Raw genomic sequence first — 26,182 nt, forward strand, 5'->3', positions numbered from 1 at the left:
CTACGTGCATTGCTACGTCGGTGTATGGATATATCTGCACGGTGTATCCTTTGCGCTCCTCTCAGAGTTGGATAGTATATCTATCTATATATATATATATGTAAAAAGCTGCTTTCCTTTCGTTCTCACTTTGCAGCTGATTGATAACGAAGTTCGATTTGGTTTACGATTTTAGCAATCTTCCGTAAATACTCGTTCACATTCGCTGAATTAAATCGGTATTTCTAAGCTCTTTAAAAATAAATCTTTGGATTTAAGCAGAATAAATATCTTGAGGAAGGTTGATAAAATCGACCAGAAATTTTAATATTTTAATATGCGTTTAATATTTTAATATGAAATAAATATTATAGTATTATTTTAGATATAACACTGCAAAATCTCCGTTCTCACGTGTCGTTCGACTGACTTGTCTTTGTGTGTACTGTCAAACTCACGTTCTCTATCCCATACTTTCCTCCACATTTATTCATTCGGTGCTTCCTTCATCGAATACGCCGATTTTTGCTTAGTAACTCACATGCGCTTATTTGGCATGGCTTAAGCAAGAATGCACACGCGACATAATGCGGCATATTGCGTGACACTTTTCAAGTTCATTATGCAAAACTTATAAAGAAGCGACGGACACAATGACAAGTGTGAATTCAGGGTCGCTTTTGTTGACTCGTTTACTTTGTGTCAGTATGCACATGTGTCCGATCGATCGTCCGTCCGCGAAGCTCAAGGCAAACAAAAATCTTCTTTATTTGTGGATACTATTATTGTTACAAACTATGACGCCAATATTATTACAAATTGTAATATATTTTCGATCTCCGCGCTCGGATGAATCTGGAAGAATATATTAAAACAAAGGATTTGGATATAAATCCCAAGTTTGCATTAGCAATGATTGCTATTGCAAATTAGAATAAATCGTCTGAATATTCGTATTTTTATTCATTATAAGTTAGAGATTTATCTAAATGGCATTAAACCATACGTTGCAAAATGTAGAGAAGAAGTGGTACAATAGCTTTATTCACGTTAGAAAATCACACACCTATAGTTTTGCAATCTTTCACGTATAATTATGTCATAAATCACTACACCCAAAATTTCGTCACATAAGATTCTTACCACCTTTTATCAATGTGCATGAGCTAGTATACCGTCGTATACTGTTCAGTTTCAGATTATCTGTGTGTGACCAATCTTCAAAAATGTTACTACTTGCATCAATTAAGGTTTATTAATTTATGATAACACCATTAATTGCTGTCGGAAAGAAATTTAACGTTGAAAAAGTTAATTCAACACTCATTTATTCCAAATAAGAATTTATTTACAATTTAAATAACTAATGATAAAAGATTGAGATGGTGTTTTAGAAAATTGAAAGAAAAATCATATTATTCTTTCGTTTTTGTTTTCTTTTTCAAAGAACTTAATCCTTTTCTTAATCCTGTGATTGAGAACTGCGATAGTTATGGAAGGTTATTAGCTCAAGCGGGCCTAACGCTGTCTAATCGTCGACGTTGAAAATTTCCAGTATTACGCACCAGCAAACGCGATTGGGAATACCGAGGGCGATCAGGTACACAGCAACACACATACCCAGGTGTAAACTGCTACCAGGAAAGTCCGAGCGACAACTCGCCCGCCAATTCGCTGCCCACGCCCCCGCCGCCACCGTTGGTGGCACCCCCGCCGCCACCCCCGCCACCCAGGAGACCACGGAGGAGCGTGACCTTCGCGGAATCGCCGCCGAAGAGCCCGAAGAACAAGAAGAGCCCGAAGTTCATCTTCCAGCGGAAGCTCGGCATCGCGGCTCTCGACGTAGCGGTGCCGTGGACACCGGCGTCCCCGCGACACTGGTCCGGCCTCAATGATGACAAGCCGGAATACATCACCTAGACGCCGAACCAAACGAAGAAACAATCGGCGTCTTTCCGTGTCGTGGCGGAGTACTTTAACTGTTGGGGGAATATCGCTACGACGTTTGAATACTGTCGAGGCAATCTTCCTTTTTACGATTTTGCCCCAGAAGTCGAATAATCCGAGCTCGAGTAACGAAGCAATTGAAGACATGGAAGCACTGATATTTTTATAGAGCAATAATTATAAGATTCTAAGAAATTAAAGGAAGAAAAGTTGTTTCTTCGCTGTAACACTTCTAACGCAGCACCGGACGATTTTTGTATCGATTTTCAATAAACGATGCGTTGTATTTATAAGATTTAGGAAAAGTTAAGAGACTAGTTCCTCTAATAAATATTGGAGAAATATACGATTATCTCAATACAGAGTTACGTAAAGGGCAATTGGATTATCGGCATGTTCGAATCGCGAGGAGTCGCGTTACTCGAGTACTTGGAATTATTCGACGACTGATCGAGTATATGAAGTAAACCGCATTTGAAAATCTTTTTAATACCATCTATTCTCCTCTCCGCGGCTACTATCTTCTCCACTGAGGTCACGTGCTTTATGAGGAAAATATGCATCTAAATTCGAAAAAATCATCCACCTGCGGAAAGTAACATTGATACTGCCATTTTTTAAAAACCGACAGCATTCCGAGATTGATATATTGGAATCTAAAAGTATTTTATTACATTTTATTATTATTCTCATCTTATTAAAAATATATCTACATCCTCCAGACTCTTCAATTATCAAGAGTAAAGTGAAACGTAAAAAAATCTATAACTGGAGCAATATAGAACATATATATTGGACCGTGGGCTTCAGGTTTGAAGAAGGAGCAGCCACATTCTCCGTAAATCGGCGGAATCTTTCGCCGCGAAGTCGTCGCCCGAAAATATCGAGATATCTCCCAAGCTCCGAAGCTAATCTTACGGGGCGGCGACCAGAACGGGGGCGAAAGTTCCTTTCGATCGAATCCTTTGTACATTGTAAATAACCGCGTGAAAATCAAATAAAAATCAAAAGTAAACGAATTCACTATCGGCGACGCAAATAGCTTGTCGCGATTGCGATAGTATGATTATGGTCCTGGGATGGGTGCATGTGCAACCAGCAACTCGAACAACACACTTACTGCCATAATGCGCGAAGAGGAACACACTATTAATATGAAGGACGGCGTTCGCGGGTGGAAGTATAGAGGAAGATTCGCGGTGGGTGAGAGTCCGCCGTCGCGAGTCAGTTAAAAACGTCACGTGCCAAAAGACACTTGTCGATCGTGACGACGACGCTACTATTATTCTTATTATTATTACTAGTTATATTATGATTATTATTATGAATTACAATTACCGATTACCGTGTATAAGGGGGTAACTATTTTGTGCAATGCGAGAGTGGAGTCTGGCGCCGCAAACGGCGGAGTCACATGAGTTTTTTAACTGAAGAAAAAAAGAAAGAAAACAATGGGTGTACAATCGCACCGAATGTTGCGTGAATGTTGCGAGCGAAATAGTATATATATAATATATAAATAAATATATATAAATATAAATATAAATATAAATGCAAATAAAAATATACATACTTATAGACGTTTATCGAGAGCGAAAGAGAGAGAGAGAAAGGAAGAGCGTGTGTGAGCGCGTGAATTGTGGCGGAGTGCGTGTGGCGAACGTATGGACTTAGGTTAATCGTGTAAACGCGTTATAAGTACCTAATAGTGCCAGATCGCGCCGATCTGGATCGATAGACGGACGCAAAAGTATCCCCCGCTTTCTCGTTTCATGTTTTTTCTAACCGTCTTCAAAAGCCGTCTCGCGATGGAAACTTACCGTGCGTCGACGGATCGCCGCGATCTGGCCCGCGAAACGACGTTTACGGCCATTGGTTTTCGTGCCAAGAGACGATATCTCCCGCCCAAGTAGTTCGACGCTACGTTTTATCTACAACAGACGCCTCCATAACTGCACAAATGTGTGCATTCTTGAGAGCGCAGATTGTAATTGTGCAAGCCGTCTTTAAAACTTCATCGACCGGAGTTCGATGCTCGCGTTACTTCAAACAACAATGCGTCATTTTGTACGTGACAACAAAACACTGATATCCGAACAATAGGAAGAGATATTAATTAACAGATTTAATAGTAATTGTACGTTTGTAAAACTTATATAATTGACAGCTATTTAAATAGCATTTAGCGATTAAAATGATTAGCTGTCATAATTTGATATCAAATTGTTTAATATTAATAATATTTGATATATATATTAATACACTAATATTTCTACGACTGATATTTCTTATGTAAAGTTTCGCACACTTTAACAGCGCAGTGCACTTAAATAATTCAATTTCAGAAATATGCAAGAAGACCAAATTAACATAAGCATTTGCGCAGATCGTATTTTCGATTAATTCTTCTGTATATTAGACAATACATTTACCGAAAACGTCGACGCGTAAATTTCAACGTCGAAATAAATCGACCGCACCACTTTGTGGAAACCTGGAAACTCTGTCGCACTGTCAGTACGATATAAAGCTTAATCGATAATTATAGAAACCGTGCTGAATTTTAAAAGCGACTCGGGGACGCTTGCCGCATGTAAAAATAACTGCAACCGCAATTTAGCTCAGTGTCGGACGTGAAACGGCGGGGGAAATCGGTATAGCCAAATTACGTGCCGCCACGTGTAAAGCTAAATTTCCTTTTTTTTTCGAGGTGCGCTTGCCCATACAAATACGCGATGAATCGCGACGCAACGCGCATTTCCACAGTTCCCAGTTGTAAATATCAAAGATTAGATTGCCAATTTAGCATGAAAGTCCTTTCACGTTGCGTCTTGCGATTATTAAAAGTTTCCACGCGACGTACTCAGCGTTCCTTTTGGGACATTCGATAAAAACAGCCTTACAATGAAATATTAATTTGATTCTTTCAAAAAAAGAAACTACACAGCGTGTCGAATACGTTTGATAAATTTTGTACGTTGTGATACGACGATGTCAATAGGTCTCGATTGTCCAGCACAAATCCAGTGCGAAAATAATACGAATTCGAAAGAAATTTCGTACGACGAAATAATAATCACGCTAATAATACGATCGCGGAGCGTAGAAATAATGTCCTCCACTTTCGTAGGGAAAGATTTTACTCGTGGCGGCCGTCGAGAGCGATCAACCTATCATATCGTCAGACTTTCTTATTACGAATAATTGTTATCTATCACCGGATAATAAAGCGATAGATAATGCGTATATCGGGTATTAAGTCGTTAAAAAAAAAAGACAAGAATAATGATAAACGTCGTGCATGATAATGTTATGAGAGGAGAAGCTCATAAGGGATCGAGCGTCGAGCGAAAACGAAAGAAACCTTTCCAAGAACTATGTCGAAGTACCCAGTGTGATTTAAACTGACAAATGTAAATCGCGCAATCGATAGCACGTTAGAGCGAAGACATACGTGCGAGTGATTTAAGATAATCGAACAAAAAAATCGTCGACGCGTCTTGCAATCGCGAGATTGCGTCCCGATCGTCCGTTACCGTTAACGTTTCTCGTGTTGATGTTCATCGTGACACTTTTTCTATCCCCGAGTTCACTACGTGAAAAACCGGCGAACAAGCCGCGAAGCAATGTAACAATCCGCGCGCACGGAATATCCAGTTTGACGGAAATCCCACACTGAGAAAAAAATAATTAAATCCAAAAAAATATTCATTAGGTGGCTCCTAACAGCTTATTTACTTAATACACATATTTATTTAGAATTACATATATTTGCTTAATTTAAATAAAAATATCTAATTCTAAATAAATATGTGTATTATATTATTAAGTAAACAAAGCTGTTAGGAGCCACCTGATAAATATTTTTTTGGATCTAAATATTCTTTTTCTCAGTGCACCGAAAAACCTCCTCGTCCTCCATCGGGTCGCAGAAACTCGATGATGCACCTCTTCCGATGGATGGTTCTAACGTTTCCTAACACCCTGGATTTTCGATTGGATCGATATAGCGAGCTACATCAAAGTAAACCGATAATAGACTCTCTCTAATTAATGTTAAAGTGCCACGTTTGCGCACGTCGATCCAGATTACCATCCGGAGGAAAGGTGTAGAGGCTTCGCGTTTTCGTAATGTAACTATACTTGATTACGTTTACATGTGTAACTGTGTGATTACATGTCGCTCCCCGAGCAAGAGCAGGAATATCTCGGAGCACCTTCCGCAACACCCAATCGATTTAATCTCCATTTTTATACGTCACGACGACCGAACAAGCATCTCATTCTGCTCGACGCATTTGTCGCAATACGCTCACCCGATATTCCGACAGACTGTCCAATTTGTAAAAACGGATCTCTCTGCTTATGATAACTTCCTAGGCAAAATGCCCATTTACAAAAAAAAATGAATTTTCGTCGAGCAGAATGTCTGCAGATATCTGCGTAACACACAAGAAAAATATGCCTCTGAAACTTGCACCGACGCAGCGTTGACACGTGTAAATGGAACGAGAGACCGCGCGAGAAAATACACAAGTATTTCCACGGCAAAAGAGGGGGAAAAAGAGAAAAAATAGCGTCTTCCAGTTTGCGCTTTCATTCATCGCTGCATTCCACTTACGCTTGTACCTTCGATTCAATCCTTCGTTCAATCCTCGTGCCATCCCGTGGCGTGATACGATCGACTCCCTTGTAAACCCATTGTATACCAATCAAATTTGTCACAATACAGGATCGTTTATTTAAATGTAACATGTAAGATATGCAAACCCGATCCAAATTTATTTTTTTGTCTTTCGCAAAACGAAAGGTAAGTGCTGTAAATTTGCAATTTTACTTTCGCCGACACACAATCCTTTCGAAGATGGACTTTATAATTACAAGAATAATTAATCCACGTTAAAGAGTAGAATTTATTCGTGTACGTTACAAAATCGGTAATTCGTATTTTATCCTATATGTCGTAATTTATTAAGAGGCATTTTCTGGCGAATCAGGAAATTCCACTCTGCGACTTGTGCACCAGCAATGCGCTAACGAAATAATGCATTATCATACCGACCATTAATCATACAGCCTTACTCCTTGTCTCGCAATCAGCTTTGCACTTTATATAATTCATCACAGTATACTAACTTACATGACGGCAATTACGTTTTGTCATTGCTAATTTAGAAACGCTAACTCAGATGGTAACTTCGTTATCAGCGCGAGTTGGTACTCCAAATCATCTCTAACAGATGACTCGCGTCTATTTCTATTTGCAAAAGTTATAAAAGTTAAAACAGAACCGATTATCAAAAGTTGAGAAACAAAACCAATTATCAAGAAGGTAACAGTTCATTAACGAACGGTAGAGAATTATGGGACTACTTTAAATAGAGAATTATACTACTTTAAATTAACTGCAGAATCACATTTAATTAGATTCATGCATGCGATAACAGTTTCAATGTTTTGCCTGCTGTCTAAATTAAACTTAGAGTTAATAATCTTTATAACGCACACCGTAAGTCGGTCATTCAAATTAATTTCTTTTCGAAAAAATATTATTTGTAACATGTCCTGCTTATATCTCGTAAAATAACGGAAAAGTACAATATTGTTTCTATCTCATGTAATCATATATTATGTAAGTAATCGAATATCGTTATTCGTTTTTATAGAATTCAAAAGGGTAGAATATTTCCTATGAAATCAAGTTCGCATTGGTATGCTAACCGGGTGACCTTATTCTTGAAAGGCGTTTCAAAAAGTTTCAGCAGAAGCGATCAAATCCTTCTTTACGGCGAGGATTCCGCAGAAATATCGCTTCGTGTTTCCCAGCTAATTTTCTTCGCGATCCCTTCTCGGGCTCGCGAGACTGAAGGCAGTAAAGATTCCGGCGACGTCGTCGGTTCGATGCATTTGCATTGGAATTATTTCAGTGAAATGGTTAGTGATCGATGAGCCCGCCGCTTCATCGTCGAACCGGATTCGAACTGATTCGCCCCCTGCCTCATTCAGATGCTAATAACGCGCTTCCGATCGACGGTAACCAATCGCAAGTCGGATCTGCCCTCGAGGATTTTTATTTTATATATGCGCCGCACGACACACGATCATCGATAAACATCAGTCGCGACAATTTAAACCGCACGGACGTAATTTGTCGAAATTTTCTCGCCGCGGAATAACGAAACGTATTAATTAGCGTCAATTTATAAGAAACGAGATTAAGTTTCTCCATACACGCGATAAATATGACGCATATTAAATGAATATTAATCTGCATGTTTTATCACCATTAGCGTAATACCGAACAGCAGTATCAATATATCACTAGCCACCGTGTTATTTAAAACACAAGTGGAAATTGTAATTTCAGAATATTCGAAGGAATACACGAGTAATAGTGTGACACGAAGGATGACGTATGGCTGCTACGATCAGAATCTATCAAATAAAACCAGCTGCCAGATGCATTATGTATGTTCATATATAAAATACATTTCGTTTGACACCGAATATTGATTGTTGCAATAAAAAAAATTTTTCACGAAAAATCGGAATATATATTTTTTTTGACAAATATCGCGTTGGCCAAGATACAAATATCGCGTATACATTTATCAAAATAAAAATCATTAATCTTTTATTATATTTATATTATTTACATATTAGCAATTTTGTTAACATGTGTGCTAATGTGTGTGTTGTCAATATTCTGCAGGAATATAAATAGATAAATAGAATAAAGTATTAATTCGTTATTTAATTTCAAAATTTATGACTAATTGTTAGAGAATATTTACTAAATAATGTTACAAAAACAAGGGAAAAAATACCAAACGTAATTGTTTTAAAAAATGTCAATCTAAAAATTTAATCGATTTAAAGATTTAAAAATCTTTAGATAAAAGTGGAGCAGCAATCTACGTATGTTTCTCTGAGATTCTGCGAACGGACGATATACTTGATCAAAATATGTATTTCCGTTGTTGAAAACACCCGAAATCTTATATGTAGTTCCCTTCAGAGATGCTCGTGTAATCACTACTATCTTGATTATCGCCAAGGTGCCAAATACCATGTTGGCAGCGGGCGATCACGAAGGCACAATGCCTGGAGAGATTCCTTTGTCCGACGGCGCTGATCAGACGTTGTTCGAACCGTCTATCGCCACGAAAATTCGACGCTTGCGCAATCGCGTTGTTTATATCATCGAGCAAGAGGAAAGAGGGGGAGGGGCGAGAGCGGCGCGGGATGAACAGAGAGAAAGGGATGAAGAGAGAGGGCCTCGATCAGGCCACGCGAGCGAGATGGTGGATGGGGGATCGAAGAGAGAGAAAGACGAGACGCGAAGTAGCGAGAGTACGAGGTGGTGTGGATGCTAAATATAGGCAGGGTTGCCAGGTTGCAGAAACAGCCGCCGCCCCTTTGAGTACTGGGACCAGTTGGTTCTCCTAGCCCAGGGTAGGACGGGAAGAGAGAAGAAGGGTGGGAGGGAGGAATTGCGGGCGGCGGGAACGAGACGAGGGGGCGTGGGACAGGGGGGATGCAAGGTCGCGTCATTGATCGTGGGTGGAAGGGGTGGCAACGTGACGCTCCTAGTGACGTCATAGCTTGCTCGAACAACCCCTCGGACTACCAGCGGGCGCCCTCTTGTTCGCCAACCCTGGGCCGGGCCGCGACTTACTGCCCCGTTTGTTGCCTCGCCCCGATACCCAGCCTTCCGTGCGCTCGCTATCTTCTCTCGGCTTCGCCGATACCTCGCGTCAAAGTGTTTTTTTTTTCTTTCTTTCTTTAAGCGAACCCCTTCGATCTCTCTTTTCGCGCGTTCTCGCTGTTCCGTCTAAAAGGCAGAGAAACGTGGATATCACTTTCTTACGGCCGACGTGATTGTATCGCGTCAGTCGAAATCCGAAACAGAGTGATTACTCTTCCTCTTCTTCTCGACGGACGGCATAATTTTGTTTTATGTCACTTTCATGCTGGAAAAATTCCACGCGTATAAGCTCGATCCTTCACGTCGCTTCTTGTTAAGTTCCTAAAATATGAACGCAGATCTGGTCCAGGGCCTCTGCAATCCGAGCGAAATAAACCGCGGGAATGGCCGCGTGCGTGCTCGAATCATTCGTCATTCGTCAATCTGCGATTCCACGTATGAGAGGAGTAAAGAGGAGTGAAAGTTGATGCATGCGCGCGCGGGGGGGTTGACGTGTCCCGACGGTATATACAAAGTAATGGAATCTCGAGAGGTGAAATGTTAACGCGCGCAGCGCCGAGGATGGAAAAGCGGGACGCAGGATAAGAGCGCGGTGAGCGCGAGAGATCTCCCATTGCGCGCGTATAACGCGTAGCTTTTCCGCAGATAGTTTTGGATCCCCGGCAGGCTCGCCGCGCCGCGCCGCGCCGGCTCGCTCGTTCCTCTCCGTGACGGGTATACTTAAATTATGCCGGTGGCCTATTTACATGGCTGCCACCGTGCTCCCGACCCAACACGGCTGCTCTTCGCGCCAGAGATACGTATATACTTACACATACGTCGTAGCCATCTGCATTCAAAGCACATTTGATAGTGAGGAGCAGGAGGAAGCGGACGCAAAAGGCGCGTTTCTTCGTTGAATCTTTGTCGAGCAAAGATCAAGACGGAGAGAGAAATGAAGACGAGGAGAGAAATACGTGAAGGAGACGGCGGTCGTATTCTGGAAATACTTGACAATTCTGACGTCAACTTGACAACAATTTTGTGCAATCAATAGCTACACAGTTATAAATACAAAAGGAGACGAGGGGATTTTTGTCTGGAAGATTTAAGAGGAAAGCTTACCGAGACATTATTATTCGATTAATTTTACCATTAGCTCAACAAAGTTTAAAGATGTATTATTAACGATTAAAAAATTATAAAAAATAAGATGACATTTAGTTACATTTTTATTAATTAAAGACTCTTTATTAACACTTTATTAAGATTAATTAAAAATTAATTAAAAAGTTCGTAAATAAAATCATAGTAAAGTAATCCTAAAAACATTTTATGCAGGAAATAAGAAAAATGTATGATAAAATAGATAGATAAAGGAACAGGAAAAGGCAGAATTCACGTCGTGAAATAAGAATGAGGAGAGAAAAAAATGGAGGGAGCGCGTAGAGAGGTACGTGGTGCAAGGCGACAAGAAATATGCATAGTGCGCAAAAAGAATAGAACAAGAAGAGCGGAGCGGCCACGCTAAGAGACGCGCAGGACCGGGAGAAGGTTTATATGAGAGGAGATAGCGGAAGAATAATGCATTCCAATAGGTCCCTGTCTCAATTTGCATCAAACTGTCGTTACTTGCCTCGTGCGATCTTTGTCGGATTAAATTAAAAGTATTGCGTTCGCGGAAAGTTTCTGAGAAACCAATTAAAGTACCGAGCCAAGTACCTGATCGCGCGAAATATCCAGCGGCATCCACTGAGCCCTCCCGGCATATTATTGCTTTTAATAAGGACAAGCCGAGGAACAAATGAGGCAAAACGACGAACGCGCCCGACGGACGACGCGGGGACAAAGCGGCGAAGGATAAGTTTTAAAAACCCGCGGGGTCCGCTCTTCCGCATTTAATTTTTATTCTCCTCTCTTCCGCGCACTCTTCTTACATTTTTTTTACGACAGCAGGCTACAGCTGCAGGGTAGAACAAAAACACGTACGAAACTCGGTATTCAAAATTCGGACTCGCGTACTCTCCGGACCGATTACGAGGTAGAGTGTCAAATGAAAAATTCAAGAGACCAACTATCCGCTTGTCCGAGGAGGGAATTATTTATGACGGACAAAGGCGACAGACGGCGGTGAACAAGAGATGGAAACTAATGGGGCTGGAGGAACATTGGAGAAGTTACATTGTAATTGAATTATCATTCGTTATCGCCTGAATAAGGCAGCCGTATTTTGTGAGGGCGAGAAGATCGACGGTATACGCGCAATTACAGACGCGGCGCGAATGCTAGATTAAAATGCAGCAAAAAGCGTGCGAGTCTGACTGACAATGAGTGAAAAATTAATTCTCCCGTCCAACAGTTACTTGATGAACGCGAGCTATTTTGATAGCGTAGCATCCGCCATCGATTAAAGATATTTTATCATCGATATGTATAAATTCGTAAAATGCACAACGTTTTGCAATTTAAATGCACGTATCCGAACACGTATCCAGTGAAGGACGTGACACTCGAAATGTCATTATTTCATAAAGAAAACATTTCAAAGAAATATCGAGAATAAGGTATACATCAAATATTGAATATATCACAGATGTATGTGAAAGCAGAAAATGTATGTTGTGTCAATTACTAGGGAGAGTCAACTACTTGTGATTTAATCCTTACAGGATAATACGAGTTGATACCGGAGTATTAGGTTGAAAGATTGCTAGTTTTATTACTAGTGAATTTTATAAACGTGTAACTGGATCAGGCTAAGATAATCGCGTACCAATTAAATTTGTTTTCCTTTTTAAAGGAAGTATCTCCGGTATCTCCCCTTCCCTGTATCTTTTCATTCTTCTTCTCTTTTGTACGTATATACTTTATTTTTAGTTGAACATTAAGAATACATTGTGTTCCCATCCCCTTATTGTATCTCTTTTATCTGCAGATTTTTTTAATCTGAATAAAAAGATATCGTAATTTAATATAACAGTCGAGCACAAAAAAAATGTAATACTGTCAACAATTCTTTACATTACATATTTATTGTCCAAACACTTGAATACACGACGGTCGAAGTTTATCCGAGTGACGGAAGTATCATCAGAGACGGAGGGAGGGACGAACGTACGTCCTGTTTGATCATGACGCTTGGCCCATTGAATTAATTACAGTTAATTGGCAATTACCTCGTTGCGCCTTCTCATAGTACGGCGTAGAGTGACGTTGCAGCAGAAAATATATTTTCGGCGGGAGGGACGCGATATCGTGCACTTGACGTCGCCCGCGATCCATCTCGACTCTTCCCATTTTACGGCATAATTTAATATCGCGCAATAGCGTCGCTTTGGCATATGGCAGGGAATAAGAATGCCCTGCTTGTGGGTATAATCGAGAAGCGCGAGAGTGACTTATTTATCCAACGTATTACGAAAATTGCGCACCATTGTGCAACGGTAACGAATTTAAATTACAAATTCATACTTCGTCGTGTTATTAATTTCGATAAAAACTGCAACTAATTATCGCGAAATATCGTTTGCCGTGAAATGTTAAATGTAAATTTCGTATAGAAATGTCTGCGAAGCACGTCAAATGTTTAATTGCATTAAGCGAAAGCTGCAGCAATTTCCGCGTTAATGAAACCGGAAAGCTTCTAGAACACTAAGAGGATTCAAAAAACGACAGCGACATAGTGATTGTCAATTGTGTCGTAAGAATTTCCATCGTCACTCGTCAGATCCATCTCAATTTTGTATTTGAAAATGAGATTCGAATTAAACTCTCAGCATTAACGAATTGTATATATAAAGGGATTCGTACTATAAACAATTAACGCAATTTCTACTAAAATGAATTTTCGTTCAAACAAAATTTCCGTAATACGACAAATTAAAACAGAAATTATTCGGGATTATATATTTATCCTCTTCTTGCCATGTGTAAATAAATGTTATTTTTCCAATAATAGATAAAATATATATGTTTACTTTTATGTTTATAATTGTAACATATTTTTGTGCATTATCCAGTTTACATAAAATACAACATATTTTTTATATATTTGTTTAGCTAAAAAATAAAAATAACATAACACAATCGAATTTATATATTGATAAAGAGTAATGAGAAGAAAGCTTGTTCTTTGTATCACATAATTCAATTGATGAACCAATGACTTCTGACTTATGCTGTCAGAGAACTGCAAGTATAACGTGATCTAATTTACGGTTGGTGGGACGTGCGCGTACAATAAACAACGTTATCAATTAAACAGACAATCTCAAGATCTCTCGTCGCACGAGTATTAATTAATTACGGTTGAACGGGACATATTCTCGCTCGAGATATTCGCGAGTGAATCACAAAGAATTTATCTGGATGGCCGCATGAGAACGCGCGGCTGACAGTCTGAATATTCGAATTAGCCTTTTCAAGAACCAATTGACCCGTTAATTAATTACGTGCGTTCCTGTCGTCCGCGTCACACCGTGGTACGAGGGGGACGCGCACATATATACGGTGTGTATGATGCACTTGCACGCTATTCCCGACTGGATCGCACAAAGCTCATCTCGATCGATTTGACAATTTCACGCTACGCCGGAAGCTAGATTAAATTCCAATTAATCGACCTCATGCCGGACAGCACCATTCCGATAACTTTTTTGCAACTCAATTCTTTACGCTTTTGATGCTAGAACGTACCTATTCGTTCATCCGCCATTGAAAACTCTACACATCTTTAAATATGTGTGCGGAAACATTGCGTGCACGTGTATACGTTTAATTGATGTGCACAGAAGCCTATCTCGCGATGTAACGAAGCTCGTGTGGGCGAAACGAGTTTCGTAATACACGCAAATTAACAAAACGTCTGGCATACAAACGCTAACATCGCCGTATAACTACGCGAAAGTAATAAATGCAAGTAACACGTTGCAATTACACTTTACTTCCATCTTGATTGTCGAGAACCTCAAAAATGCAACCTGGCGTGTTGCGATGAAAAAAACGTGATTATAAGCTCACTCGCGCGCGACTATGCACGGACATTAATTAAGCGCATTGCGCACACGGCGTTTATCCGCGTCCTTCGTTCGACTATTCTCGTCGTGAGTGAGATTACAATTTGATGACAATGAGACAAGCAGCTGAACAACCATATAGATATCGCGGATGTTCCTGGATCGGCGAAAATTTTACGAGCCCACGGTGAGAGACGGTTTACGATTCCCCGATTATCCCGAGGATTTCGATGGGACCTTGCCTCAATCGATGGCTTATGCTCATTCGGCACGTGTCCTCTTAATGTCCTCTTGAGCCATCGTAATCCGCGTGTTTGCGCGTCACGGACGACAGGGACAGGCGGAATCGCTCACTCGAGTCAGACGAAGCAAAAGTACGAGCTGCGTCACGATTTCGTAAAGCGCGACGTTATCCGCGCGACTTTACGATCGTTATACGACTCTGTTTCTCCTTCGAGATTAGTATTTGCGGCGAGACGCCGATGCGAACGACTTGCTGACACGAAGCGACGTATACACTTGCGCATGAACGAGTTCGGTTCTGTCCAACATTCGTGATGACGAGCCGCGTGTCGAACGACGGTGGAGAACGCGAGACTGTTCTGCGCGTGCAACACGCGCGTGGACGTGGACGTAAGTGCGCGCTGCCGTGTGTGCGGGAACTTTTAATTAAGTTTTAATTAACTCAGCGTCGCACGATTTTTTTTACCTTTATAACGCGAGGCAATAAAGTCGTATCACGAATCACCGCGGGTCAAGGCTCGAGAGACGTCTTTTTTCCCGCACTTCGCAGGACCGCTCTCGCAGCGTCGATTGTTTGCGCCTTTTGTTGGAGCGACGTCACGTTATTCCACTTTTATGTAGGACGAGAAGCCGTTATTAACTTTAATTGCTACACTAAATGATGTACGTATAACAAGAAATATTTCTCGATTTAAATCGCGGTGGAAATAGCCTGCGGGAGACTAAAACCTCTACTTGTAACAGTTACTTGAATCCCGCCTCAAGAATATAACAGATGAAATATTAAAAATGAGAGGATTCATATTTTGAGACGCAGGCGGATTTAACGATCATCTTTCGATCAGAAAACTGTGACTGCTCAACTATAATTCACGTGAAACTCAATTTAAGATTCAAGATATTAATGGAAGCGGCAATATTCTTGTCGGGTATATCTTTTTTTAAACACAAATGAGAGAGGTCAAACTCGAGCAAAAAAAGCTCTTTCTTTGAAAATCGATGTCAATATATTAGTAATACACAAGTTTGCAAAAATGTTCAGAAATATTGTGCAATTTCTCTTAATTAATGCGCCGAGTGTCGATAGATTTTGTTATAAAATATTTATTAAGTGATACATAATTTCTCTCTTGCAATTTATACGCGATCTTTTTTTTCAAGAATCAATTATCGGACCACGAGGTACAAATCCCAGAGTATGCCGAGATATAATCATCTAAGATCTAAATACTTGATCATTTTATTTAAATCGCCATTACAAATATAATACTCGAATATGTCGCAAATAAACTCTTAAAACTGATCTTACCTGAGTTTCTTAGTAGAAATGCAAGATAGAAATACGGACCTAATTTCATTTCAATACAATTCCCATTTTTCTTCTCGACAAATTTAATTTTAATTTCTCGGTAACGAGAGTTGAAGACTTATTACGCACACGCGCGCGCGCGCATTTATACGCTCTTTATTCTATCTTCCAGAGATAAAAATACGACGTACGAATATTTTACAACGGTATCTCATAAAATGAAAATGGTTCTCATAAATGTAATATTACATATGTCTGTGAATAACTTTGCATTTAAGACGTTTTAATTAAAATACAGTTTGTAAAAAGAAGGAAAAAACGTTAGTCTGGGTTAAATAAATATGCTTAAAAAGCATTAAAATTAACAAAAAATCACAGTCTAAATAGAATACGCAATAAAATCAAACAATAAACAGACTTAGAGAACAATCTCGAGCCCTTCTTTCATTTCTCTAATCGAGTTCGTAAAAATCACTCGCATTTGACGCCAACTGAGGCTCCAAATATCCTCGCAGAAACACGAATTTGCGGGATCGAGTAATATCTACACCTGCGTGAGCGCCGAACGAAACGCAAACTTTCGATTGAGTCTGCGAAGTCGCCCGGAGCTACAAGGGCGGAAGTAAAGCGTCCCCAAGGGCTCCCCCGATAAACGTAGTGGATCGAGAGAAACCCGCAAGAGAGAGGGAAGGGAGAGGCTTAAATCAATTCGGCGCATTCACGCTGGAATACCCAGTAGGTATATTATGTACCTATTATCGGGAAAAGGCAATCCACCGCGAATATCGTCGACTCCGTGAACGGTAGCGGAAGCCCGATTTCCCTAATCGAGTAGTAGTTAGTTAACTGCACGTCCCACCTTCGTTGCATAAATTTTCGCGTCCCCGCGCTCACCCGGAAATTTAGCCCGAAAGCTAATTTTTGCGGGCGCCCCATTGTTTGCCGTCGCTTACGCGAAGCTCGCGTCGACTGTAATTCGCGTCACTGGCGCAAAAAAGTGCGAAAAAATTCTCGTACAGCCAAGAATAAAACCGTTATAATTCACGCGTGCGGAATTTAGGCACGGTCGAAAGGGGCGCGCGGTAATAAATATCAAGCCGGAAGAGTCAACGGCGGGCCATTCGTCAAAAGTGAAATCCACGAGCGATAATGTGCAACGGCGGAAATACACTCGCGCGGTAAACAAAGTCAGACGAATGTTCAAATGAAAATGTAAACACACTCCCCGCGAGATATAGGAAGATATATGATCAACAACATGGTTAGAATGTGCTGCTCTTCCTTCCGCGCTCCTGCTCGCTGATGCGGATTTCCTAACATCGAGGAATCTTAATGCTCCCCATGTACCTACCTACCAAAATATTCAACAGAAGAGAAATAGCTTCTGCATATCATAAATGATATATTCCACTATGACGTAGGGCACAGTGGAGACGATCTAATTGTTTTTACTGCATTAAAATAAAATAAACAGAACTATATTACTTTTGTTTGAAGTATAGAATAAATGTATCTGAGAATATACACTATACATATCAAGTTTAATGTAAAATAAACATTGAAAATTTTAATGTTAATTTTAATGTTAATGTATTTAACATCGCTTATTCGAACATACAGAGTAATTTATATAATATGAAGTGACCGATTTTATTATTAGTGAAGACATATGAAAAAATTAATTATATTGATATATTCAGTACTAAGGGAGATTCATACCGTGGAAATGATTATTTTATGGGCGCGTTGAGAATACACGTTTCAAAATTAACTTCATTTTTTTTAATGGAATGCTATATTTTTTTATTTCATAGTATTCATGTGACACAAATCAAGAAAAGCGGAAATATTAGAAAACCGGAGCTTTCGTAAAATCATACAGTAGAAGAAACTCATACATCACATGCAAATTTCTACTTTGAATAAATTCAACTACAAGTTGAAGCAAAAGTGCTATATCTAAAAGAAGTTTGACTGATTATATCTTTGAGATTTATCCATAAATTTACCTATATTCTTTCACATTTCTACTGGTACGAAAAATATTAATGATGTTTGGAATTAAATCTATATATATCTCCTCGAACGTGTTTCTTTTTACTCTCGTACAAGATAAAAAAAACTGAAATTTAACCTCGTAAAAGAGTAAAAATTCTGAAATGTCACCCGCAAGATATGAAAAAGAGGACGGCATCGACTATCGCAGACGGGTTTAAATACTAGTCATAAATCAGATCTCTGCGGAATCCTCGCGAGGATATTAATGACACGCGCCAAAAAGCGCGACTGGACTGCCACTGTGTGTGACCCGAGCAGAATCTGCTAACGTTAAATTATAACACACATAAGTTACATGGTGATACAGAGGGAAAAATAATTTGCAAGCGTGACCGCCAAGTCATTAGTATTACACTCACGTTACGACGCGTGCGGCGAAAAGATATACTCGCCGTAAACTAATGTATAAATAAGTTAAATAATCCAGTCGAAAATTTGAATTACATTTTATTGAATCGTAATGAAACTTTATTACATACGAAAGCAGGTTTAATTAAATTTTATAGACACGTACTCTCCTCATTTGCATTCACGTGCCTCACTGTCCATTGCGCTTCGTAGTTATTGACAGTTTACTTTCATGTAAATATATTAAATTCCCAGAGAGACGTTCGGTATATTTTATACTTTAGCGGAATTATATTCAAATTACTTTCGTGCAAATGTTTGCGCCAACCAAACACAAAGTTTGGCCGGTATTTATTTATATAATTAATACAGCGATAAATATACAGAGAAGTGCGGATCGTAACGGCGCAAAATCGTGAACCACTTTTAACACAACGGCGCGGAGGGCAAACCAAAATCTTTCTCCCAAAATCTTGGCATGCTGATATATGGCGCCGTTATATATATCTCGTTGCGGCAATGTAGGAAACATATGCGAATATCAAAAAGACATCGCGCCCCGTCGTCGTAGCGTCGCAATGATTGAATAATAAATGCCGAGAGTGAGCACCGAGAGCGCCGGCAAGTGGTCGCAGATGCGCTAAAGCTCGTGATGCACTTACTGCACTGCAGTCCCGCGATCCGTCGTCGTGGATGCACACGCGTTCGTACACGTATGTACGTGTGAGCACGCACGATATCGCGCACGTGCCGTAAAATGTTTACTCTCGTGTATCCATGCCGTGGCATTTCGTTTCGAATGTGACGACACGTCGTCACAATTCGCAACGGTGTGAAGCCGAGACTTTTCAGATCGCCTCGGTGCCGCGGTGGCGGTACGTTTTCTGCCGTACGGGGCCGCGTGCATGCCCACGAAGCATCAATTTGCATGCCGACGCGATGCGTCGGTGATATCCGCAATTTGTCGCAGTCTTCGTGACGGATTTGCGACGCGGAGAGAGAACGACAGCACGTGAATCTTAACGATACGATTGAATAAGGTATATGATCAAACGATCGACATTAATCGTATGTTGCACGTCGTAAACTTCTCGAACGTAATTCATTGATTACGCAGATTGATAAACGCGGTTGTGTATAACAATAACAATTATATTGACGCAAAGGCAATAGAGTTTTCTGATAAAAAAAAGTCGAACTGAAGAAAACATATAATTTTTCTGCATTACAATCTTCCAGTTCTACTCCCTTTTTTTTATCAATCTGTTCCAGTTAAAGATACATTAGATCTGATACATTCAGAAACATAAATAAATTTAATATAAGAAAGAAAAGTTAAAATGTAGTGAGTCAGAAGTTAAGGTGGCACAAACAGAGACGTAATTTGTTTACGTTTTGAATGTAACTATCCTAAAACGGAATATAGATCGAAGTAATATTTAAATTGTCAAGAGGTCCGTTTTTCAGAGTCCGCGCGTCGCATCCCAAGAATTCCGCAAGCTATTCAACTTGCCCTTAAAATGCACCCAAGCGATCATTCTCCATTCGGTTGTGCGCATATACTTGGATTTGCGTAGTTTGCGGTGCGGCTGCATCAAACATTCCTATTCGCCAACAGTATTGTATGTATCGTATGTATACGGTTACATTCATAACAATTATTCTATAACCATTACATAAATCCCATTCAAGACTGAAAAAGGCAACGCGAGTAGGTATAAAGTAACATCGAACTGTATGCGCAAAATAAATATTAAAGAAATAAAAATATTTTGTAACAAAAAACGACGTGTAACCATATCTGATATCAGGAAATATATAACAGAAAAATAATGATTAAAGAAATATGTAATAGAAAAAGAATGATTAAAGAAATCTCTAAATAAAAAATAATCTTTACACGGTCTTTTTTAACCCTTAAATGCCACCCGGGGTCCAGCGGACCCCAGACCCTTTAGAATGAAATGTTTTCAAATGTTCTTGCCAAAAATGGAGCTCATGCTCCCATTGATTACAGTTGAGTGATTGACCTACCCGTTTGTACACTTAGCAGTACTCAGTTTACTTAATTTTGTTTTATACTATGTTGAAATTGAAATTTTAACAATATAAGCATTTTATTCTCTTTTCTAAGCCTTGAACAACATTGAAAATAATTTTCATAACTAAATATAAAAAAATCAATGAGTAAGGAGACATTTTTCATGGTGGTGTCTTTTAGACCCCATGTGTCATTTACGAGATTCTTGAGAGATGTGGCATTTAAGGATTAACAGTTTTTTTTTAACATTTGTAAAAGAAACAAATTAGCAATATATACCTTCATAGTTGAGCTGCCCATTAGATTTTCTACATGTAATTCTGTATTAAAGTGTCAAATGTCACTTGCAATATAAAAATATCATGGATATATCTATACATCTGAAAAAATATTGTAAGTGGCACTCACTTTAATACAGAATTGCAGAAAATCTAATGGGCAGCTCACCTATTAAGGTATAGAATTTCTGTAAAATAAAATTATTACGATTAATAGCTGCACGGAAGGCCAAAAGGCAGGAAATAACCGTGAAATGTTGGGATAATCGGCGGGAGAAAAGGGCTCTTTCGAGCCCGAAAGTAACGTGGAGACGTAAAATAGCATAATCGCGTACGCGAAGTAACGTAGATGTGCAATGAGTAGCAGTCACCTGGTAAATAAGAGTCACGCAAGGATACATATACGCCGCAGTGCAGCACGCAACGAGGTTGTACGCGTAGGTACACGAACGTGTCCGTAATAATCCGCAGGCATTTCTCTCGGAAAGCAACCTCGCGACAGGTAAGTCAAATTGGCCATACTTCTACTACTTTCTTCAAGAAAGATCTTATTGTTAATCGGATTTATTTCCTTTGAACTATGATACAATCTCTTGGAAAGATTTTGTGTATAAACTTTTAATAAATTAAAGAATTTTTTAGCTTTCAGATTAATCAAATTATTAAGTAATATTAACAATTAAATTAATTAAATATATATACAATGTAATTATTAAAGAAATAGATTTACAGTAAAAACTTTTTTTTAATATAAACGCTAATTATTAATATTTTTTCCGAAAATCTTTAAATGTTTATTTCATAAATTGTTAGATCAATCTAGAGACAATTTTTTTTAGCCTTTTGTCAAAGCATTACATAAAATGCTTTAATTGTTTGTAATCAAAACTTACTGCTTTTGAGACATTTCGTACAATTATACAAATTAATGAAATAGAATATTTTAGATAAAGCTCGTAGAAATTCTTCACTTGTTCCTAATATATTTGTGTATTCATTAACCTACCCGTAATTACCCATACATGTATCCCAATATTTTTCATTATTAGCAATAAATCGCCTCCCTTTTCCAATCACCTCGTCACTCGAGCGCCGTTGCTTGACTTCCTCGCCACTGATGACTGGAACGGTTAAGATCGTTCGAGCAGACGAAGGTCGAACCGTCGAAGACGAGGTTGCGGTGAGGAGTGCAAAGCGGTGGGACGTGCGGAGGGTTGGTTTGCCTTATCGGGCGAACCAACGAGCCATGAAATCGATAGCTCGATACTTTGCGCCGTCGCGCGCGGCCTCGTTCCAGCGTAAAATCCTCCTAACGAGTTTCTGCGTTTTCTGAAGTCGGCGCGCGCGATCCATCGCGGCTCTCGCGAACGCTTTGACGCGGATATTACGAAACAGAAGTATAAGCAAAGGATACAACAATGGTATACCGGTTATAGAAGCGCCAGTGTATTCTCGAAAAAGAGAGTTGGTTGTTTCAATGTCTTGGCATTCGCAGTATTTAAGGTGGAAACAAATTGAAAATTAAAGAACTTTGTTGAATCAAGCTCTAGCGCTGTGCAAATGCAAATAAATAACAAATGCCTCGGGTAATTTCAAGCGGGCTGTACTCAAAAGAAGAGAATTACTTCTCTCCAAGGCTATTTGATGAAAATTAAAAGGTTGTAAAAATATGTAGCGCGTAATAAAATTGTCATCAAGGAAAAATCGACTTGAAATGGAACTGCCGTGGGCTCTAAGAGCTGGTTGCATCAATATTTGCGCTATGTAAGGTACACTATGATGTAGGTAGTTCTTAGAGCCAGAAAATTTTAGTCCGATGTTTCTACAGATATCGGATTTTTTCATACACATGGTTATCACGAATATGTAAATAAACGTAATAAAAACCAGCGATGAACAGTGAAAAATGTTATAATTATTATTTTCAGCGGAAGTTAATTTGTTGTAGAGGTTAATTATAAAACCCAAGGTTTCCCGATAATGGTGGATAAAAAATTCGAGCACACCACGCCAGAGTTTCTCGGTATTTTCATAAGAACTTAACGCTCTTTTTTGCGGACTCAGGAGAATTTTAACTCAGTGACACGAGCGAAAGCTTATGGCTGATAACTTCTTGATATTCCATCCGTCTTGAATAAAAGACTCGGAGAATTCGTTTTTCTCTAATATTGCCCAAACCTTGAGCCTCGTCATATTTCGGCTTCCAAGGAGGCAAGCGTTTTATATATACATACATATAAAATCTCGATTGGCTCGCGGAAGGGCACGGAATTTGTTCGCCGCGTTTTCAATTTCCTGTTACGAAAGCCCGAATTCCGGAGGTAAAGGAAGGAGAGAGAGAGAGAGGGGGGGAGAGAGAGAAAGGGAGGATAGAGAAAGAGAGGAAATCAAGCTTGATAATCATTCGAGATCTTGATTGTCTAGAAAATTGCGATCACCCACTTCCGGTGGTAATGCCGCGGCGACTTCGATAATGCCGTAAGGAGCACGCTACCTGTCGAGCAAGCCCCTCATCGATAAGACATCTCGATTGGTTAGCGCGATAGCACGGCGCCGCCGCTTGCAATCAGATGTTTCACGGCGCGGCGTCTCGAGCTTTCTCGCCAGACATCGATACCCTCGAGGGTCTCGAACTTACGTTTCACAGCGTCGCCCGAATCTACATCATTTACTATCATTAAATTTGCGAGAAATGTGTAATTTACGCAAATACGTCTAAACGACAAAGGCACATAAGTAATATAAGGAAAACACGCGCGTGTTGTAACGTAAAATCGTTGACAAACTCAGATTATCGCGTACACGTAAATTCGCGATTTCGATAATTAATCGGCAAGGCGGATTAACAATCTTCCTTCTGCTGCCCCACACCCTCTGCGTGTTTTGCCGGCATAAATCTTCTTTGAAAGCTTTCGTCGTTTTTTCATCAACGGCACGTAACTCCCGCCTTTTGACAGTGCATCGTTAATCGTGTTCAGCAAACGTTTTGCTGGCAGCCAGCGGCGAAAGGGAGAGATTTGGGATAAGTATCGGGCTGGAGTTGCAACTGGCTTTTGTTCGTTCGCGCATACGCGTCTAAGCCTCCGTAGGCACATAGCGTACGAGTGAATCCTAATCGCGAATATCCGCCGCGTGTTACACATATCTCTGACGCATATGCGCCGTATATTGTACATATATATGGCTATGTATATATTCTGAAAAGATATACGTACAGAATGAAATTAGCATATCAAGAGTAACGACGCATTAAAATCAAATGTGCAAGAATTGTAAATGCATGGAAAATGTTTGTAAATAATCACATATATCTAATATTTTATTGGACAGAAGTTTTCACAATAATAAACGTTTCCACAGCAACGTTAAATAATTTTTAATGCTCCTTTTCTATGCCTATTTTTATGCTTTTTGTCGCATTAAATTTCTAAATTTATTCTTTTACTTATAAAGACAAAAGCACGAGAATAATTTTTAAGTATACAGGCAAATCATCACTGTTCTTACATTGCCAATTTTTCTTTAAACAAAGTAGAGCATACAGATACAATTCCGTGGATGGAGAAACGCTTCAGCGCATATTTGAGAGTTGCTTAAATCCCATCCAATGCGCTCAACGAAACTTTTCTTATTATATGTGACCATTCTTGAACGAAACACTCGGGAAAGTTTCTCCTACAAAACATCAAATCTGAAATTTGGCTCCCGCAACGTTCTTTCCAGTTCACTCGTGTAATCTTATTTTCTCCCATTTCTTACTCGGCCACACACATCAGCTCCGTGCACAATATACAGCTACCGTACATATATATATCACATACCACAATAGAACAGCGCGGCACCGCTGTGCTAGAGGAAAGGAACATCGATTGTGTTAGCGCAGTCTTAATTCTTTTCTAGCTGGCTCGCGTCGGTCGCACGTCCACGGGACGGTGACGGAAGGAGAAACCGCGAGAGAGGCGGTCAAGGGAGCGAACGCGAGGGAGCTAACGAAAGGCAGGAAGGAAAAAGGCTGGCGAGCAGCCAGGCCTGTTGAACGCCACGCCCTGGGGAAAGAATAGAGAACGGAAAAGGGGAAAACGTGATGGGCAGACTAGCTGGGGAGGCTGGAAAATCATCGCTACAATTCCGGCCAGGTGCCGATCGTCCGACCAGCCGACCGACCGACCGATGTGGATATAACAGCTCGATTTTACCCTCGCTTCGCCTGCCTGTTGCACATCCCCTGTCTCGAATATCTTCCTTTCAATCACGTCGAAATCTTCTTTAATATGCAGCAAATGCCGATAGATTGACTTCATAAACAATTACTGGGTCATGTTCACGCAGAAGCAATCGCATATCTCATCTTTACGGATGCGTGAAACAGTATTTACGATATAAAGTCATAAATATCCGCATATTTACATATACAATGCGATATTTAGAAACTTTATTATCATTAATAAAAATCTCAGTTTCGTGGTGATTAATAGTTAAAACCAGAATAATTAATCATAAATAAAAATTATCTATCTATTGATACTGCTTATCAAAACAGGCAATTGATTACTAATTATTAACGGCAAAAAAATAATATGATTAACGAATTATTCATACATTATATTACATATTGATACATTATTCTGAAAAAAAAAAGATAAATTTGAACATAAATTATGGCTGCGAGGTCTATATCTCAGTCCATCATCAAAGTTACACCAATTTCAATCCGCGCTTATTCGCCCCTTGGCGTGTGTTGAGTGTTTTTGCCGACCTTACAGCGTTGATCCAGTAACTACGTGCCGGCGTTTGCTCGCCGTTCACAATTTATTCCCAGTGCGAGAGTATTTAGGAATTCTGCACGTCGTCTACTCGCGACCGTGCCTCTGTAATCCTCTCCGGACACTCCCGGCTTACATTGTCATAAATTGTGGCTCTTTACACGCAGTCACACAGTGACGTACAAAATGCCACCTGATACACCCTCGTCTTGCGCAAGCGACAATGGCAGCCCAATGATATATATTACCGTCAATAATTAATAAGGCACATATGTGCCCACGCGTGAGCACATCCAGGCCGTCACTAGTCCAATAGCTTATCTACTTATATGTATCGGCACTTATTCAGTTATCGGTAACAAGATTGCTGGCGCGTCTATGTGACCAATCTAGATAGCATCTAGCTCGCTATGTATATCCGCTACGATTTTATCCGGCCGCGTGCCTTCCGACAGGAAGTTTTCTGTCTATTATATTCGGTTTTTAGTAGTACCACGGCAGAAATAATGGCCGA

General features: G+C 39.8%; 2 protein-coding genes across 4 annotated transcripts in view; one reads left to right on the top strand and one right to left on the bottom strand.

Moving 5' to 3' along the window:
• Positions 1-6,673, top strand: part of Glurib (Glutamate receptor IB) — a 221,917-nt gene extending 215,244 nt beyond the window's left edge. For all 3 annotated transcript variants that reach the window (XM_071784019.1, XM_071784017.1, XM_071784018.1), the window contains one exon: positions 1,535-6,673. Coding sequence is in view for 2 of the 3 variants with exons in the window: in XM_071784017.1 (XP_071640118.1) it covers positions 1,535-1,609 (75 nt within the window). In the remaining variant the exon portion in view is untranslated. The remainder of the gene's footprint in view (positions 1-1,534) is intronic.
• LOC139816504 (uncharacterized) overlaps positions 1-26,182 on the bottom strand; it is a 178,789-nt gene that overhangs the window by 63,966 nt on the left and 88,641 nt on the right. The gene's annotated exons all lie outside the window — the stretch shown is intronic.

This window comes from Temnothorax longispinosus, chromosome 7 (assembly GCF_030848805.1).
Source record: "Temnothorax longispinosus isolate EJ_2023e chromosome 7, Tlon_JGU_v1, whole genome shotgun sequence".
In the NCBI taxonomy this organism is placed as follows: Eukaryota; Metazoa; Arthropoda; class Insecta; order Hymenoptera; family Formicidae; genus Temnothorax; species Temnothorax longispinosus.